Source organism: Pelodiscus sinensis, chromosome 3 (genome assembly GCF_052426305.1).
Source record: "Pelodiscus sinensis isolate ZL-2025 chromosome 3, ASM5242630v1, whole genome shotgun sequence".
In the NCBI taxonomy this organism is placed as follows: domain Eukaryota; kingdom Metazoa; phylum Chordata; order Testudines; family Trionychidae; genus Pelodiscus; species Pelodiscus sinensis.
This window is the reverse complement of record NC_143054.1, coordinates 2,618,477-2,638,417: the sequence shown is the minus strand read 5'-3', so window position 1 is coordinate 2,638,417 and position 19,941 is coordinate 2,618,477. Positions and strand designations below refer to the sequence as shown.

The window sequence follows — 19,941 nt, the reverse complement described above, 5'->3', positions numbered from 1 at the left end:
TCCTTTCCTCCTACTCATAACACCACTCTCCTCCTTCCTCCCAGCTGCACACCCCCTACCACTGCCCACAGCTTCTTTTCTAGCCAGTCTGAATTGGTTTTCTTAATTGCCCCCAGGTGTCCTAATTGGCCCATGCTGCCTGACTCTGCCGGCCTGGTCAATTAGCCCCAGGTTTTCCTCCACCCCCATTGCCTCTGCTGGTTCTAAACCAGCCCCTCCCTGTTACCCTGGGAACAGAGATCTCCTCAGTGTGAGGCTTATACAGCTCCTTTCCATTGCTTTCTTATAGCCGTCTGCTCTGACCTTGTCACAGTGTTTGTGTGTGTGTGTGTCTTGTGTGTGTTTTAGAAAAATCTGGAGAGTGATCTGGAGCTCCTGAAGAACCCTGATCTAGTTTACACCGTCAGCGCCGAAGAATACTGGGAAGGGAAGTATCTCACAAAGGAGGAGACAGGTAACGTGCAGTGGTTTCCTCTTACCTGAGTTGCTAACGCTTCATTGCCCAGGGTGCTGCCTCTGCTTAAAATCACAGAACCCCAGGGCTGGCAGAGACCTCAGGAGGCATCAAGTCCAGCCCCCTGCCCAACGCAGGACCCACCCCAATTCAATCATCCCAGCCAGGGCTTTGTCCAGCTGGGACTTAAACACCTAGAATCATAGAACCATAGAGCTGGAAGAGACCTTACAAGGTCATCAAGTCCAGCCCCCTGCTCTAGACCAATCCCAGTGCTTCACCACCCACCTAGGGAAATATTTTATCCTACTCTCCAACCTAGACCTCTACCACTGTAACTTGAAACCATTGCACCTCGTTCTGCCATCACTGCTGAGAACAGCCCCTCTCCATCCTCTTTGGAACCCCCTGAAGTTATTTAAAGCTGCTCTCAAATCCCCCCTAACTCTTCTCTTCTGCAGACTAAACAAGCCCAAATCCTTCAGCCTCTCCTCATAGGTCATGTGCTCCAGCCCCTGAATCATTTTGGTCACCCTCCACTGGACCCTCTCCAATGCATCCACATCCTTTCTATAGTGGGGGGCCCAGAACTGGACACAATACTCCAGATGTGGCCTCACTAGAGCCGAATGAAGGGGAATAATCACTTCTCTGGATCTGCCGGCAATGCTCCTCCTAATGCACCTCAATATGCCATTAGCCTTCTTAGCTACAAAGGCACCACTCATATCCAGCTTCTCCTCCACTGGAATCCCCAAATCCTTCTCTGCAGAACTGCTCCTTAGCCAGTCGGTCCCCAGCCTGTACCAATGCTTGGGATTCTTCCATCCCAAGGGCAGGACTCTGCACTTGTCCTTGTTGAACCTCATCAGGTTTCTTTTGTCCCAATCCTCTAATCTGTCCAGGTCACTCTGGACCCTAACCCCACCCTCCAACATAGCTACCTCTCCCCCTAGCTTAATGTCACCTCCAAACTTGCTGAGGGTGCAACCCTTCTCCTCAGCCTGGTCATTCATAAAAATGTTGAACAAAACCAGCCCTAAAACCGATCCTTCGGGCCCCCCGCTTGAAACTGAAAACCAACCTGACATGAAGCCATTGATCACTACCCGTTAGGCCCAACAATCTCGCCAGTTTTCTATCCACCTAATCGTCCATTTATCCAATCCCACACTCCCTGAACTTGCTGGCAAGAATATGGTGGGAGACCGTATCAAAAACTTTGCTACAGTCAAGGTATATCACATCCACTGATTTCCCCATGTCCACCGAGCCAGTTACCTCATCTTAGAAGCTAATCAGATTGGTTTCCCTTTGTGAATCCATGCTGACTATTCCTGATCACTTTCCCCTCTTCCAAGAGCTTCAAAATGGATTCCTTGGAGATCCCCTCCATGATTTGTCCAGAGATTGAGGTAAGACTGACTGGTCTGTAGTTCCCTGGATCGTCCTTCTTCCCTTTTTTAAAGACGGGCCCTACATTTGCCTTTTTCCAGTCATCCAGAATCTCTCCCGATCCCCACGAGTTTTCAAAGCTAATGGCCAAAGGATCTGCAATGACATTTACCAACTCCCTCAGTACCCTCGGATGCATTAAATCTGGACCCATGAATTTGTGTATCTCTAGCTTTTCTAAATAGTTCTTAGCCTGTTCTTTCTCCACCAAGGGCTGCCCCCCTCCTTCCCATACTGCATTGCCTAGTGCAGCAGTCAGGGAGCTGACCTTGTCCGTGAAGACAGAAGCAAAAAAGTACTTCAGCTTTTCCCACATCATATATCACTAGGTTACCTCCCTCCTCCAGTAAGGCCCCCACACCCTCCCTGATCACCCTCTTATTCTAACATGTCTGTGGAAACCTTTCTTGTTTCCCGTCACATCCCTTGCTACCTGAAATTCCAATTGTGCTTTCACCTCCTTGATAACTCCCCTGCATTCCCAAGCAATATATTTATACTCCTCCCTGGTCATCTGTCCAAGTTTCCACTTCTTATAAGTTTCCTTTTTGTGTTTAAGCTCACCAAGGATTTCCCCGTAAGCCAAGCTGGTCCCCTACCATATTTGCTTTACTTACTGGGCATCGGGATGGTTTGTTTCTGCATCTTCAATAAGGCTTTAACATCTAGCCAACTCTCCTGGATGCCTTTCCCCCTCATGTTACATCCCAGGAGATCCTGTTCTCTGAGTGAGCCAAAGGCTGCTTTTCTGAAGTCCAGGATGTGTATGTTGCTGCTCCTCTTTCTTCCTTTGGTCAGGATCCTGAAATCTACCATCTTGTGGTCACTGCTGCTAGGTTGCCACCCACCTCTACTTCCCTACTAGTTCCTCCCTGTTTGTGAGCAGCAGGTCAAGCTGCGCACGGCCCCTGGTCGGTTCCTTATCTTCTTGTTAATGTGCTGATCCCCAACATTCTCCAAAACCTTCCTGCATTGTCTGTGTCCTGCTGTATCAGTTTCCCAATAGATGTCAGAGGGATTAAAGACCCCTGAAAACCAGGGCCTGCGATGTAGAAGCTTTTCTTAGTTGTCTGAAGAAAGCCTCACCTGCCTCACCCACCTGATCTGGTCTCTAGCAGACACCGACCACGACATCACCTGGGCCCGCTAATGCTGGCCTGGCCCGGCTTCACATCCTGTTGCCAACCTACTGCCCCAGTGGCCCCCAGGGTTTCTAGCTGGGACCACCTGGTGGCTCTACCACCACTGGGCATTTCCTGAGGTTTCCCCCTGGGGCCACCTGCCTCCGCCAGCCCCACTTCAGTGGGGGTTGGGTTATCAGGTCACCCCAGCCCTGCTGCCAAAAAGGGTTTCCCAGATTTCCTGGCATCAGCAGCCCAGCTGCAGCCAGGGGTTCGCTGGCTCAGGCCAGGACTTCCTGACTGCCTGGCCCCCTGATGCTGGGGTTCCTTGGCCAGGGCCAGGGTTCCTCAGCTGCTGTTGGGCCAAGACAGGGCTCCTCAGTCCCCCACTTCTCTCCGCTGGCTCCCACCTCTGCCTCCGGGACCCTCTGGCCCAGCGACATCCAACCATTGTAAGCACGAGATCACTTTTTGAATTTCAGTGCAATCCAAGATCTACCTCACACCCAAATACCCTGGCCCCGCCTCCTTCTGTGAGGCCCCGCCCCGGCTCACTCCCCCTCCCTCCCTTTCACTAAGCAGGGGCAGAGGGCTGGGGTGCAAGCTCCGGTCTGGGATTAAGGGATTTGCAGCTGAGCTCGGGGCAGGCAGTTGGGGTGCTGGAGGGGTCCTAGGTGCAGGCTCTGGGAGGGGTGCTCAGGGCTGGGGCAGGGGTTTGGGGTGCAGGAGGGGTTCATTCCTGGGGAGGGGTTTCAGGATGTGGGCTCTGACTGGGCCCTGCTTATCTCAGGTGGCTCCTGGGTGGTGGTGCAGTGGGGTTAAGGCAGGCCCCTGCCCCACTCCCAAAAGCAGCCAGCAAACTCCCTCCCATGTCCTGCTGTGCCCCCTCTCTGCTCGGTGGAGAGAGATACAGGGTGGGAGGGGGCACCTTGACAACAGCCCCTCCTCTCCCTGCCCTGCCCTGCCCTGCCCAGAAAGCAGGAGGCTCCCGAGGGGGCAGCTCTAAGGCAGAGGGCAGGAGGTGCCCAGCAGTGGGAGGGGCAGGGCAGGGTGCTGCACTTGATAACAGCCTCTTGGCCAAATCGGTCAGGATTCCCTGTCCGAGGCTCCAGGATCTACCGGTAGATCCCGACCGACTGCTTGGTGACCCCTGACCTGGGAGGTTCCCCCAGCACTCTGACCCGTTGTTCTTTTGCTGCTCCCAGAGGTGGTAGCGAGGCCGTCGACCGCGCTGCGTCCCCGTTGGGGGTCCGGTCGCCCTTGCTGCACCGCGCAGGGCACGAAGCTTCGCACAGCCCCACACCCTTCGCCCTGCTGTCCCCCACTGGGCTGGCGGCCCGGCTCACCTCTGCCTCTCTGTGCCCTTCCAGAGATCCCCAAGCTGAGAGCGCGTGTCAGGACTGTCTACCACAAGGAGAAGAAGAAGCAGCTGGAGGGTTATATGTCTGACGTTCACAGCGCTGTCCTGCTGGCCCAGAACAACTTTACCAAAGAGGCGATGGTATGGCTAGAACGGCCGGGGGGAGAGAGGAAGGGGATGTTCTGATCTGCCTGCTGCAGGGGATATTACCCTCTCCTCACACCGCAGCCGCTTCCCTGCGCCTTCTCTCCATTGCCTCTCCCAACCCTGGGCCTTGGAGTCAGGCTGCCCGCTCTCCAGGTCCTAACAGGGAACAAATGCAAAGACTGGGCTCCGAAAAGCTAGGAATGAGCTGGCCAGCATGTAAATGCATCACTGCCCCGGTGGGCGGAGCTGGAGCTGTTCAGCTGTGTGCCATAGACCCCGGACTGCTGACGGTTAATAGGGATGGTTCTGGAGTTCCAATTAGAGAAGGGGGCTTTGTTTTAGACCACCATGGACTGTCTCTGCAAAAGCAGCCAAATGCTGGAGCTTAGCCAGTTGCCCTGCTGTCACTTCCCCACCAACCCTTCCACTGCGGGTGGTGGGTACGCTGGGCAGGGCAAGGTGTTGCCTTCCCAAACTGCCATCCAAGCTCTGGCCACACTCTGGGGACAGAGTGTTTCGCCCCTCGCCCCACACACCAGTTCCCAGTGCTCTGGGGAGGCTAGCGCCAGACACCGCCCAGCTTCCTAGTGGCGATGGGGAGAGGTGGGGAGGCAGCTTGGCTCCCATGGGGGGGCAAGGCCTTGACAGAAGGGGTGGGGCTGGGGGCTTGCCTCACCCAGCCCTACCTTCACCCACTGCCCAAGCCCTGACCTCTCCCCTTGCAGCAGCCTCCAGTGCCACGTCGCACTCGAGGGCTTTGGCTCCGTACCAACGCAGGACGCCCCTGGCTGGACGGGTGACCCCCTCTTCCAGCGCATTGTGCTCCTCAGGTGCCTGCCAGGCAGGGGCTGTCCGAAGCCAGGCCCGCGCGGCAGGATCTAGAGAGCAGAAATCTGGACAGGCCCCTTCATTTTGCCTCCTGCCTCAGCAGCGCAGTGACGTGGCCTCTGCCCTTCTGCTGTTGCAGGATCTCTACCAGCAGAGAGAGCTGGAAAGCTTCATGGAGGGCAAGATCGAGGCTCTGGAGAAGGAGATTGAGAAGTGTTTTGCCCAGCTGGAGCAGCTCCTTCACAGAGGCCTGGAGGAAGCAAAGTTCTGTCATGCTGAAGTGCTCCCGCAGCTCATTTCGGTGAGTCCACTGAGCCCACGTGGGCAGCTTCCGTTCTGTGGCCACCAGCTGCCTCCGCCATGGCATCTCTGTGACTGAAGAACGGTGGAGACGTGCCTTGGGGCCTGGGCAGGAATGCCCTAAACGGGCTCATTGGCAGTGGGTGTTGAGAGGGGGAATTCAATTTTGTTGGATACAAGCCGCTTGCAGAGAGCAGCACCTTCTTCCAGCGGTGCCCAGTGGGCGCCCCACTCTAGGAGTCGGTGGGTCCTCGTGCCAGCGATCGGAGATTTCCGCGAGCAGCGCCTGGCTGCGCCGTGCACGAGCAGTAGCCGTCTCATGCTGCAGTTGGCATCTGCTGACTGCCAGCGCGGCACCTTCGGTTCCTTCCCTACCCTCCTGGGCAGCAGACTGAGCTCTTGGGCAGCGCAACTCCTCAGCTTAGAAAATCAACAAACCCCCCTGAAAATGAACCCTCTCCCTGGCCAACTGCAGTTCACTCCTTATTTAAAAGGAAACAAATATTTGTTTTCTGACAGCCCCATCTGGCAAAGTGCCAGCCGTGCCCCTGGTCTCATGCTGCTGGCGGATGGTATTAGCCTCAGAGACTCGCTGTGGTCCTATACACGACCCCGTTCTCTTTACAGAAGGCAGAGCCCACGGCTCAGTGAGCCATGCTCCTCACAGGCTAGTCCGTGGTTTGGGGGTAAAACCCCTTGAGAAGCCTGACCTCCCTTCCTGGCTCTGTGTTGGCAGGGGGAGAGTAGGGGGAAGGAAGGCTTGGGGGGAACCCAGGCCCACTCAATACTCCAGGTTCCAGCCCAGGGACCCTACAACAGCAGCAGGCAAGGTTGTTTTCCCTTGTGACCTGGCAGCTTTTCCCTGGGCCACTCCCCCAAACAACCCCTCCAAAGTGTCTCCCTCTGGTGCCTGTTAACCAGCTCTCAGCTCCCACATGGCCTCTTGTTCCTCCCTTTCTCCTTCCGGTCCGTCACACTTCATCTTCCGTGTCCCTTGCCTGGGGGACCCCTTTTAAAGCAACTCCACTGGCCTTACTGGGCTGCAGGTGCGAGTGACTTGCCTGAAGGAGCAATCTAGCTAACTAGCCCCAGGTGTGTCCTGCTGTCGTTGGCCCTGGTCAGCTGCTTGTGGCACCCTGTGGAGACCTTTAAATGAAAGTGTTTAGATGGGACCGCGGCTTATCCAGACTCTCCCCCTTTTGTGTCTACTACAAACAATCAGCTAGAAGGTGTCCGTGTGACAGTGCGCACAACAAATCACTTTCCTGGAGCACAGGAGGGTGGGTGCTTGGGGGCAGCACCACTCTACCCCCCTCAGCCCCCCGTATGCCTACAGTCAGCATTCTGGGGCTGGAGAATGGGTGGGGCCAGGCTGGCGGTTTGAGAAGGCAACACCTCCCCCTGCCTAGCGTACCGCCATCACGTTCCTCAGACTCTTCTTTACAATCTCAGTGGGTTCAGCCCCCTGTGGACTCCGGCTACTTGTCGAGGTCCTGAGCCAGAGCAGCTCCCTTCTTCTCTCCTCTCTGCCTAGCCGGGCACCCACCTGCTCAGCCCTTGCAGCTCCTTTTATATGAATCTGCTGGGCTCTGATTGGCTGTCGCTAGCCCTTCAGGGACACGTTGCTATGGTTTCCAAGATGGTTCCTCTGGAAAGGCCTCTCTGCACTGGCCTGGACGACCTGCCTTTACTGCTCTGCTCATCCCACAGGGCTGCTTCCAGAGGGAGGGTGCAGTAGGTCTGCGGGGCTGTGTCACAGGGCGGCTCCCAGCACGCAGGGGCCTACAGTACTACAAAGTGTCAGTCGTATCCCCCGTACTCACTGCGCTGCGACTGTGTTTCCAATTGTCCAGCGCAACACCAACCGGAACAGCAACCAAGGTTTCCACAGGACCCTGAAAGCCTTGTGCCAGAAGAACGGGGTGTACATGTCCCCCACCTTCGGCTACCTGGACCTCAACACCGCCCTGGCTCAGCCCATCTATGATGCAATCAACCCCGTGTTTGCAGAAATATTCAGGAGAGACGACCCCTGCCTTGCACAGGCTGCAGGGACACCGAGCTCCCAGCGGTAGGGCTGTCTGCCCCTCTCCCGCATGACCCCCAGTTCCTGCCGCTTCCGGGTAACCTAGTCTGGCGGAGTCCTCCCCCCGCCGGCTTCCCTAACCCACGGCAGCTGGTTTATGGCGTGAGGTTCTGTGGGGGGTAAAATCCCGGTGCACAGGGTGGCGGACACGTCCGCACTGTGACCCAGCAGCCCTGGCAGTACAGCATGTTCTCACACAGAGGAGGCGGGGGGAAACTTTTTTGGGTGGGGGGGCCGCTAACCCACCACAAAATCAGCCGCACACAAGCGAGAGGCAAAAAAATCTCCCAAATCTTCATGGATGTGGCCCCTGCTGGGAGGGAAAAAGACACTCCCCGCCTTCCCGTTGCACGCCAGACTTCGGGAGGGAGCAAGCTAGAGCCGGGGGTGGGCATGGAGCACTGGTGTGTGCTCCTCAATGCTGAAGGGGAGCCCCAAGCTTCCTGAGCTGGATTCAGGCAAGCCAGGGGTCACATCTGGGGCCCAGGCCTTAGGTTCTGGCTGCTAGACCTGGTGAGGTAACACCACAGGGCCTGCCAGCTTGGAAGGCAGGGCCGACAGCTTCCTTCATGTCCCTGGCCGGTCCTGGCGCCCTGTGTAGGCCCAGGAGCCAGGCCAGGCAGGGTCAGCACAAGAAGCCGAACTTCCTAGCTGGAGTGATGGGCCGGCCTCGGGGCTGACTCCGGCTGTTCGCTCTTCCCCAGCGCCTCGCTGAGGCCGTGCCTGGACAAGTTCAGAACCTCGGTCCAGGCGAAGATCCGAGACGTCGGGCAGACGAGGGCTGTGACCAGTGACACCTGGAAGATCAAGTTCTTAATTCAGGAGGTAAGTGAAGAGGGGAGGGCGCTGCACCGCCAGCTAGCGCACCTGGGGCAGGAGTCGTCCAGCTCTGTCCACGCCCTGCCCCACCTTCTCACTTCCCCAAAGGCCTCACCCCCACCTTGCTTTCTACCCCCTCCCACTCTGTCCTCGACTGCCTGTTCCTGCCCCATTCCACCCCGCTCCTGAGCGCATCCCTCCCGCCCCGTGCACTGCCCCGCCGCCTGCTGCCTCTGGCATGCTGGGGAACAGCTGATGGCAGCAGGCAGAAGGTGCCGAGGGAGGGGGGACGGTGGAGCGGATGGGGGGGCTGCCTCTGGGTGCTTGGCCACCACTGTTTTTTTCCAGCACCAGACCACCCCTGGAGTCAGCTGTTCAGAGTATTGCCTGGTGTCCCTGTGGGGCCGATCACCCGGCAAGCAGAGCTGTGTTTAGTGCAGGGCCCCGGGGTAGGGGAACCGCGTTGACTCCAGGGCTGGTTTGGCCCTGATGTGACTTACAGCAACCCATGGGCTTTTCAAAGTGACGCCAGCAGGAGCGGTTCCCCTAGGGACCCCCCAGCGACCAAGCATAGGTGAGCGCAGCACATCTCATTAGGGTGTGCACCCAGGGAATTTTTTTTTTTTAAAGGCAAACATTTATTGAATACTCAATCATAAAGGACATGCTGTGAGTGAGCACTGGCTTTCTATACATTTCTACAGCATCTATATTACGCAATTCGGCGCTTATTGCATAAGACAACAATCCATACTTGAAAACTAAAAGAGGGTATCATGCGATTCAATTAAAACGCAAAGCCACTTTTTTTTGAGACATTAGGGTGTGCCTGGGCACACACCATGCGCACACCTATGCGACCAAGAACAGCCAAAGCACAAGGCAAGGTGACCCCAGAAACCCCACCCTTCCTGCTGTAAAGTGACCCCCGGACTGGGTTGGCTGGGCCCTATAGGGAAGGATGTCAGCCAACCCCCCCAGCCCAGTGTCCTTGACACACCCAAGGGGAAGGCCTTGGACCAGTCTGTGAGCCAAGCAGAATTTGACTTTCTCTGCCCACCAATGAAATAAATAGCAAGAGCTGAAAATCATCCCGGCCCACAGTGTGGGGCGGATACGCTGCTCAGCCCCTTCTCCACCAGAGCCCTGCCAGGTACGTGTCATGTCAGCATCAACGGGCAGAGCTTGAATGCATCGTATCGTTGGAAAGCAGCCAGGCATGCCAAAGGACACCCCAGCGTGGGTGCTCATCCCCGTGGCTGGACAGAGAACCTGCTCCCTTAGGTTGCTGCTGAGTGTAGTTATTTGAAAGCACCAGAGCAGATCAGAACATCAGAACAGCCAGACGGGTCAGACCAAAGGTCCTTCCGGCCCAGGGTCCTGTCTGCCCACAGTGGCCAATGCCAGGGACCCCAGTGGGAGCAAACAGAACAGGGAATCATCACGTGATCCCTCCCCTGTTGCCCATTCCCAGCCTCTGCCAAACAGAGGCCAGGGACATCATCCCTGCCCATCCTGGTGAATAGCCATTGATGGACCTAACCTCTGAAGTTATCTAGTTCTTTTTTGAACCCTGTTCAAGTCCTGACCTTCACCACATCCTCTGGCAAGGAATTCCACAGGTTGACTGTGCGCTGAGTGAAGAAAAACTTCCTTTGGTTTGTTTTAAACCTACTACCTATTCATTTCCTTTGGTGACCCTTAGTTCTTATGTCATGGGAGCAAGTAAATAACTTTTCCTTATTCACTTTCTCCACACCACTCATGATTTCATAGACCTCGATCACATCTCTCTTCATATGGGACCCATTCCAAACCCCTCATCATTTTTGTTGCCCTTTTCTGAACCTTCTTCAATTCCAAGATATCTTTTTGGAGATGAGGCAACCACATTTGTACGCAGTGTTCAAGATTTAGGCATCCCATGGATTTATTCAGAGGCCGTAAGATGTTCTCTTTCTTATCCTCTGTTCCTTTTTTAATGATTCTTAACATTCAGTTTGCTTTTTTGATGGACGCTGCACATGGAGTGACTATTTTCTGTGAACCATCCACAGTGACTCCAAGCTCTCTCTTGAGTGGTTCTAGCCAAATTAGTTCCCATCATTTTGTATGTAGAGTGGGGACTATTCTTTCCAGTGTGCACGCCTTTACATTTCTCAACATTAAAATTAGGTTTCTAGGCTCTGGTTCCTGTCCTAGAAGCAGAAAACTCAGCAGAGACTCCAAGTTTCTACCCACAAGTCGGCAATCTTCAGATTCCAGCTAGAACTCTGGGGCTCAGTGCATGAGGCCCAGGAATATGAAATCCAAGTTAGTTAGAAGCTACCAGGCAGCCTTTAAGGTGGAAAATGAATTGTGGAGATCACAGAGGCAGTTTGAATTCACCATTTGTGTCTAAACTCTGGCCTTAAAAATTCACACCTGCGTAGTCCACCTTAATTGTGGGTTGAACCACACACACCCACACAGACACACCCTGTGATCAGCTGCAATGTCCCAACACCTGACCAGTGTCCCAAACCATTTCTTTAGCTCATTTTCACAAACAGGGATAGCAGAGATAATGGCAAATGCTTTAAATTGATTCCCACAGACTAACATCATCCTGAGCCTGCTGGAAAGGAAGATCCTTCAGAGGAAGATAGATATCTACTCCTCCCTGGTGCAGTCCATCCAAAGTCACTTACGCCCTCACTACGAAGGTAGGACCCTTCTGCTGGGTGACCCCAAGCTTCCTGGTGTGGGCTGGTTCTCTGGCATCAGGCCAAGAGGGAGGGGTGGGGGTGAGGATGAATTTGAACTTCATCCTCCAAAGTGGAAGAATGTCAGGTGAAACTTGAGGGTGGAGGCTGCAGGAGAAGAAAACGTTTTAGGAATCGGTGGACCTAAGGTGGAATTCACGTGCTGCTTCACCGAGAGGGACAACGAGAAGCAAGTTAAACTAGCCGGGGTGGGGCGTTAGAGTCTGTGCGTCAGATAGTCCTGGGGGCTGGACTAGATGATCTATTGAGGTCCCCGTCCAGCCCTGCCCTTCTGCGATCCCATGAGCCTGTGAACAGCTCTGAGTTGTTGATCAAAGCTCCGTGGAGTTTTTTTGGCTTTTGTTACAGCGCAAGAACAACAAGGAAAAGGTGCTAGAGTCAAGGAACTTTAGTCCTTGATACCATCAGCCTTACCGTGTGCCTGGCTAATTAGAGAGACATTGTCATGTCTCTGGGAACGGGTTGGCCATTAGTAAAACCCACTTTCTCACATGAATCCACACGTCATTGTCGTCATCGATGGGGCAGTCTTGGAAGAGCGGCTGGGATCTGGCACAAATCCATTCCTGCTCAGCATTTCACTGGCACCTCTGCAGTACCTGAAGCCCACTCAGGCTGGAGCACGTACAGGCATGGAGGGGCCATTTGCCCTGAGAGATACGAGGGAGGGTTATTCTCAGCGGCAGCCAGGCGGCTCTGTTCTCCACCACTCAGGTCGCTCTCCCTAGAAGAGCAGCGGGGATGTCCCTTTGGTGCTGACACTGCCGTTGTTTTCCTCCTGTAAACCTGTCTCCAGCACCTCCTGCTGCCACTGCAAATCTTCCCCGGCGCCTTTAGCTCGCTGACTGCTCCTGTCTTTCCAACAGTTGCAGCTCAGCTCAAGGGCCCGGGATCCTTCCAGCGGATGAAGAAAATCCTCCAGGAAAACATAGAGAGGGAGACGAAGGACAGGATGTTTGATAACGAAATAGAGAAGATGAACAAGCAGCTCCAGGATCTGAAGGTGAGAGGCACGTCCCCCTGTTCTGTGGGGCTGTACTGATGGGGGTGGGGAGTGGGGTCTGGGAGCTGCACAGTGTCCAAAGAAGGAGAGGCCCGGAGCAAGCTGCCCAGCCAGATACTAGACCAAAGATCAGGGCTGTTCAACAGATTCATAAAGCATCTGGAAAAGGGGGTAAACAGGTGGCAAACTGTGCAGATGGAAAGGGACAGAGAATAATCCTGAAACCGAATGTTCCTCCATACAGTTTGGAATGCCCCCACCCAGAATACTGCATGCAGCCCTCTCAGCTCGCCTCACAAAGGGTACGTCTACACTACAGCACTAATTCGAACTAATGTAGTTCGAATTAGTTAATTTGAACTAAGCTAATTCGAATTAGCGCATCTAGACTTAAAGACTAGTTCGAATTAGCGTTTTGCTAATTCGAACTACAATGTCCACACTGAGTGACCCTGAACCAAGGTTAAGGCTGGCCGGAAGCAGTGCCGGCAGGGCATCAGATTAGGACTTAGAGCGTGGAGCTGCTGTCTCAGGCTAGCCGAGGGCTGTGCTTAAAGGGACCCGACCCCCACCCCGGACAGACAGTTCTCAGGGGTGCCCCGCTTGCAAAGCAGTCCTGGCTTGGAGTGCCCTGAGTGCCCACACTCGGCACATCACAGCACTCGGCCATCAGCCCGGCTGCACTTGCCACAGGCTGCCATCCGGAGGGGGGGGGGTCAATCGAGGGGCTTCAGGAGAGCTTCTACCCTAAGGAGCCCGCAGAGCCAGCCCAGTCCTCCCCATTGGGGGCTCGTACCCCATTCCTCCCTCACCTCCTTCCACTTACCCCTCCCTAGCCCCCTTCCTCATGTACAAAATAAAGGACACGTGTGTTCAAAAATAGAAACTCTCTTTATTGAACAAAACTCAGGCAGACTGGGAAAAGGAGGTGGGAGAGGGGAAGAGAGAGGGTGGGAGAGGGGAGGGCAACTAAAATGATCAGGGGTTTGGAACAGGTCCCATATGAAGAGAGGCTAAAGAGACTGGGACTTCTCAGCTTAGAAAAGAGGAGACTGAGGGGGGATATAATAGAGGTCTATAAAAGCATGAGTGGTGTGGAGAGGGTGCATAAAGAAAAGTTCTTCATTAGTTCCCATAATAGAAGGACTAGAGGACACCAAATGAAATGAATAGGTAGCAGTCTTCAAACTAACAACAGAAATTTGTTCTTCACAAAGCAAATAGTCAACCTGTGGAACTCCTTGCTGCAGGAGGCTGTGAAGGCTAGAACTAGAACAGAGTTTACAGAGAAGTGAGATAAAGTCATGGAGGTTGGGTCCATGGAGTGTTATTAGCCAGGGGATAGAAATGGTGTCCCTGACCTCTGTTTGTGGAATGCTGGAGATGGATGGCGCGAGACAAATGGCTTGGTCACTGTCTTCACTCCATCCCCTCCAGGGTCCCTAGGGTTGGCCGCTGTTGGCAGACAGGCTACTGGGCTAGATGGACCTTTGGTCTGACCCAGTACGGCCATTCTAAGCTCAAGGCTCAGGGTCGGGGGGCTCAGTGGACTACCTTGATTTTCATGCAAACCTGCTTCTGGGTGGCCAGGCTGGCAGCTCTCCTGCCCTAGATGGCCACTTTCCTGTGCCTAGTGCGGAGGTCGTGGATGAGGTCCAAGATGTCTGCACTAGACCAGGCGGGCACCCGCCTCTTGCGGACCTGGGCAGGCTCCCGGGAGCCGCCAGCCTGGTCCCGGGAAGAGGTGGAGGGCTGGGTGGCGGGCTCGTGTCATGCCAGGTGCAGGGTCTGCTGGCCGGGTGCTGGCAGGCTTGCACCTGGCACGGGCACCGTAGCCAGCCCGTGCCCCTTTAAGGGCTCCGGGGCCAGGAGGGGGGCAGAAGTGTTTCCCTGGTGTTGGCCAGAGTGGCCACCAGGGCAAGCTGGGGAGGGCTAGCCTCCTACTAATTCAAATTAAGTGGCTACATAGCCCTTAATTCGAACTAGGCATTAGTCCTCGTGGAATGAGGTTTACCTAGTTCGAATTAAGCGCTCCGCTAGTTCGAATTAAGTTCGAACTAGCGGTTCGTGTGTGTAGCGCCTATGAAAGTTAGTTTGAACTAACGTCTGTTAGTTCGAATTAACTTTGTAGTGTAGACATACCCAAAGATACACTACAATTTGGAAAGGAGCAGAGAAGGGCAACAAAGATGAGTAAGAATATGGACGAGGAGCCCTTGCAAAGACTCAGATATCTGAGCTTGGAAAAGTGATCTCCAGGGGATTTGCTCTCCGTCTATACAATCATGAATGGCATGTAGAAAATGAATATAGAAGTGCTATTTCCTCCTTCACATAATGAAAGAACTAGGGGTCACCCAATGAAATTAATAGACAGCAGGTTTAAAACAAACCAAAGGACGTTTTTCTTCATGCAGCACACATCAACCCGTGGAACTCCTTGCCAGGGGATGTTGCAAAGTCCAAAACAACAATGGGATTTCACAAAAGAATTAGACAAATTCGTGGAGGATAGGTCTATCAGTGATTATTAGCCAAGATGGACAGAGATGCAGCCTCATCTTCTGAATGTCTCAAGCTGGGAGTGGTAGACAGAGGATGGATGACTCGCTAATAAACCCATCCTGTTTTATCCCCTCTGGACATGTGACATTGAGCACTGTCAGATCACAGGACACTGGGCTAGATGGACCTTTAATCTGACCCAGTCTGGCCGTTCTTAAGTTCTCATAACACAAGAATGAGGGGACATGAAATGAAATGAATCAGGAGCAATTTTAAAACAAACCAAAGGAAGTTTTTCTTCACTCAGCTCAGTCAACCTGTGGAACTCCTTGCCAGAAGATGCAGTGAAGGCTAGGAATTTAACAGGGTTCAAAAAAGAGCTAGATAGATTCTGGAGGATGGATCCTTCAATACTTATAAGCCAGGATGGGGAGGAATGGTGTCCTTGGTCTCTGTTTGTCAAAAGCTGGAAATGGGCAACAGAGGAGGGATCTCGTGATGATTCTCTCTTCTGTTCACTCCCTTTGAACACCTGGCATTGGCCACTGTGAGCAGACAGGACACTGGGCTAGATGGACCTTTGGTCTCACCCGTTATGGCTGCTCTGATGTTCTTATGTTCCCTATGGCAAATGGCACGGAACTCCAAGGCTGTAGCTAGGAACAATATTGACGGTACCAGCAAATATATATTCTAGCAATGTGTACCTGCTTTGTGTAGCCCCCTCTTCCCTCCCTGGTCACTCGGGAGCAGGCCAGGCTCCCCTGGGTGCCTGGAGGTTTTAACACTAACAGGGATCCTGCGTAGCCAAGTGGTGATATTGGATAGCCGGGAATCCCCACCCACCCCCTTGCCACTGTCCCTTGGTCCTAAAGGAATATACAGTGCCGGTGCCTCCACCTGGCTGGCCCTGTGCACACTGAATGCTGCGCCTGGGGAGCCTCCAGGAATCAACTTACTCCAGTAACAATCTGGGTCTAACTCCAAGGCAACCATTGTAAATAACACTCCTCTCATTGATTGAATTAGAATTAGCCACCTCTGCTCAGCAACGTAACCAAACAGGGTTGAGCAGACTAAACATGAAGAAAATCAATTGAAGTGCCCAGGAAGAAAGGAGACGTGTCTCTGGCATGTGCTGCCACCCTCCTCTGGACTCACCTGCTGGCCTGGGGCGCTCGAAGGGCTGCAGCTGGAGTGGAGACAGCCCTGGGCAGGTTGTGTGTGTCAGTCCAGGCGGGCAGCCAGCTGAAAACCCCTCTGCTGCTGGAGCAGGCCCACCCAATGCCAGCAGCTCTGGTCCCTGGGGAGCTCACTCTGGCTCTCTTTGGGCAGAGTCAGTCGGTCTTCCGGGCTCCGTCCCAGGCAGCGCTCTGCCAAACAGCCCCAGTTACTCACAGTCACCTCCTGTGCAGGCCCTTCCCTGCCACAGGCACAGCTGGGGGCTCTCCCCGCCAGGGACAATCAACCGCCCCAAACAGCCTGCTAGAGCCAAGCCCCAGCACAACAGCTCCTGGCCTGGAAAAGGCTCCTCAGCAGCAATCCGGCTCCTCTCCCCAAATGCAGCCTCCCCTGACACTCCCTGCACAGCCTGGAAGAGCAGCAACAATTTTCCCTCCTTTTTCCCAAGGGCTCCTGGGAGGGGGCGGGAAAGGATCAGGGGGAAGTTATTGAGGGAAAAAAGGTCAGCTGCCTCTTTAAGGGCGGCCAGTTTGAATTCTGTTGCTCTCCGTGGCGCACCTCCGACTGCCTCGCAGCACACGGTGTCACAGTTTAAGAAACACTGGACTAGACTGCAGCTCAGAGGATCCTCCCAGGAAAAGTCAGAGACTCCTGCATTAAGGGGACTGACATTTACCTAGATTAATAACGAGCAGTTGTTTAACAGCTGGCACGGTGTGATGAACCATCCTCTCCACATGCTCCTGAAAGCTTCATGCCCCTGGTCCCTGTGGACTCGCCTGCAGGGGAACCCCAAGGACTTGCACGCAGGACGCTGAAAGACACAAACAAGCAGTCGGACGTTGCTCCCTGTTGTTACGGATGCAGCGTCCAACTAGCCCAGGACCTCTGTGGCCTGCAATGGAGTTCTTCCAAGGGGGCTGGTGCCGCTGCCAGTGACCCTGGGCAGGCAAGGCGGGTGAGGGAATCTCTGCCGTTGGCTTTCAGGCATCACAGAGCTCTTCCTCGGGCCGGGAGCAGGAGGCCGGTGTGTCACCGCTTGATGCAAGGTGTGACTGAGGGTCCAGCTTAAGCCAGGGGTCTCCTCTGGAAAGCCACCGTCAAAATGGCGTCTCTGCCATCATTTGTACTGTGACCCAGACGAAATGAGCTCTGCCTACAAGCCACCTGCCAGAGCCGTCAACTCCCCTTGGGTTGTACAAGTCCAGCGGGCTCTTTCCTTCCTGCCCGTCCTAACCAGCACGCCCGTGCTACCCTCCAGCTGTCACACAAGGCCCTCCTTGACCCATTGATGACATTGCAGGGTGTGTGTGTGTGTGATTGTGAGTGGAAAGTCACAGGCAGTGCAGCTGGGGCACAGATCCAGCTCCCTCTCCCCGTGCTCACTGGCAGGGCTGTGTGTTTACCGCAGGACAAGATCAAGATGCAGCTGCAGAAGGCCATCTCCATGATGTTCAAAGTCGCCCCGTTCCACTGGGAAGAACTCACCAAGGAGCTGCCAGGTAACACCGAAATCACCTCCGTCTGCAGCGGCGGGAGCCACCTTTGGTCAGGCAGGGCGGAAGGGTCCAACAAGGGGCCCATGCCCAGGTCTTCCCAGGCTGCTGAGCCAGGCCCTTACGTGATCTCGGAGCGTGAGCAGAACCGTGCGTGTGGGGAGACGTCCACGGGCTTAGGATGCGTCAGGGTGAAGCGGGGGCCTCCTCCCTGCAAGGGACGGATGGGGTGAGCTTTGGACACCGCAGCTCCTCCCGCCCTTCTGAAAGGGGCTAGTGCAGAAGACCCCTGTGAGGGCAGGTGCTGGGTTTTCTCAGTGCCACGAGCACCCCGGGTGCACACCATGCAACCAGTGTGGAGGGGCTGCCGACGGAGCAGGGGGGCTGCATGGCTCCCTGCATCCTGGCCGCTCCAAGGGCTACCCAACCTCCACCCATACCGCTAAACCACTCGGGAGGGTTTCCATTGACTTTGGGGTGGTAAAATGACCTGCCCATGGCTCACAGGCATGCTGGCAGAGCTGGGAATCCCACCTACCTCTATAGGTGAAGGTAGGGCTGAGGGAGGCAAGCCCCTAACCCCACCCCCTTTGTCTAGGCCCCACCTCCACAGGAACCAAGCCACACGCCCCCAGCACCACGGGGAGATGGAGCAGTGCACAGCCCCAGCATCCCCAGCCCCAGAGCACAGGGAGGGAGGGCACTTGGGAGCAGCAACACTCCACCCCCAGTACGTTGACAGTCAGCGTTCTGAGGTGGACTGTGGGCAGGGCCAGGCTGGCGGTTTGGGAAGGCAACGCCTCCCCCTGCCTGGCATTCCCACTGCACATGCCCACCTCTTCTTAGTACCAAGGCCATGCCTAACCCTAAGGTGATCTGTTCTCTTGCTGGCTATGCTGCCTCCTTCTGTGTGGCCTTGGGGAATTCACTGAACTGCCCCGTGCCTCAGTTTCTCCATCTGTAAAATGGGGACATTTTCCCCACTATTCCAAAGCACTCTGTGCTCTTTGGATGCAAAGCCCCAGGGGAGTGCCAAAGAAGGTGAACTCCAGAGAAAACACATTCATAAGAGTGGAAGTTGTGTGCAGATGTAACCCACACGCCTGGGGTGGGTCACTGTCCCATGCAGTGGCAAGAGATAAGAAGAAGGGAGCTCTACAGTCCAACCGGGAGCCAGCTGGCTTTATCACTCTAGGGCTGTGTCTACACTGGCACCCTTTTCCGGAAAAGGGATGCAGATGAGCCAAGTCGGAATTGCAAATGCAGCGGGAATTTAAATTTTCCCCGCTCCATTTGCATGAACATGGCTGCCGCTTTTTTCCGGCTCGGGGCTTTGCCGGAAAAAAGCATCAGTCTAGACAGGAACCTTTCAGAAAACAAAGCCTTTTCCGGAAGATCCCTTATTCCTCTTAAAATCAGGAAAGTCCTACACTAAGCCCCAGGGGTCCTAGGTTCAAATTTGCCCGGTGGTGGTTGCCCAGAGGGACCCCAGCAAGCAAGAGTCTCATCCAAATGCTCAGGGGCTGACCGTTTGTCATTTTTAGGAAGGGTTCCCCGACCCGTCACTCTCCGGGTTGAACTCACGCACAGGGGGGATTCTTTGCATGTTGAAGTCTTCAGAGCAAGATTTAAGGACTTCAGAGGTGATAACCCTGCTACAGACATGGGTGGGGGAGGGTTAGAGGCCTCCGAAGTGCAGACTGGATTATCGTGAGGGTCCATTCTGACAAAGTCTCAGTCTGAGGAGAACGTATCACTGCGGCACTCCACAAAGCACTGAAATACACAGAACGGAGGTCGTTGTGTTCCTATGTTTGGATGGAGGATTAGAACCCTTTCCTTGCTGCGTACCAAAGGGAAATGGCCAATTCTTCTGCAGAAGAAAGTCAGCTAACCATGTTCTAACCTGCTGCTCTCTTTGCAGACTTCAACGTGGAATACAGAAAAATTAATCGGCTGCTTGAACTGCTGAAAAAAATGTGACTTTTCAAAGGAGGCAACGACAATTCTCATTAATGAAACCTTTCTTTTAGTGAGCTTTTGTACAGACTTTTTTTCCTTTCATTTTGTGGGGGTGTTAATTGAGCTATTTCAATGTCTCTCACTGAAGTATGAGTAAAGTGGGAATTTAAAATACAGTGATTGTAGCATTAATTAATTGAAGCGGGAAATACAGATGAAATGTGCTGTCATGCGGTGCCTTAAGTGTTATAGCAAATCTTAGGGTATGTCTACACTACAAAGTTAATTCGAACTAGCAGCCATTAGTTTGAATTAACTTTCATAGGCACTACACATACAAACCACTAGTTCGAATTTATATCGAACTAGCGGAGCGCCTAATTCGAACTAGGTAAACCTCATTCTACGAGGATTAAGCCTAGTTCGAATTAAGTAGTTCGAATTAAGGGCTGTGTAGC

The 19,941-nt window shown here is 54.2% G+C and overlaps 1 protein-coding gene across 1 annotated transcript in view; it reads left to right on the top strand.

Annotated features, from left to right (window-relative positions):
* Positions 1-19,659, top strand: part of LOC102462066 (nuclear GTPase SLIP-GC-like) — a 55,540-nt gene extending 35,881 nt beyond the window's left edge. Inside the window, exons 11-19 of the mRNA XM_089776966.1 lie at positions 349-454; positions 4,401-4,531; positions 5,505-5,666; positions 7,519-7,736; positions 8,456-8,576; positions 11,167-11,275; positions 12,202-12,338; positions 17,437-17,527; positions 19,446-19,659. Of these exons, the coding sequence (XP_089633092.1) occupies positions 349-454; positions 4,401-4,531; positions 5,505-5,666; positions 7,519-7,736; positions 8,456-8,576; positions 11,167-11,275; positions 12,202-12,338; positions 17,437-17,527; positions 19,446-19,504 (1,134 nt within the window). The 3' untranslated portion in view covers positions 19,505-19,659. The remainder of the gene's footprint in view (positions 1-348; positions 455-4,400; positions 4,532-5,504; positions 5,667-7,518; positions 7,737-8,455; positions 8,577-11,166; positions 11,276-12,201; positions 12,339-17,436; positions 17,528-19,445) is intronic.
* The last annotated feature ends 282 nt before the right edge of the window (positions 19,660-19,941 follow it).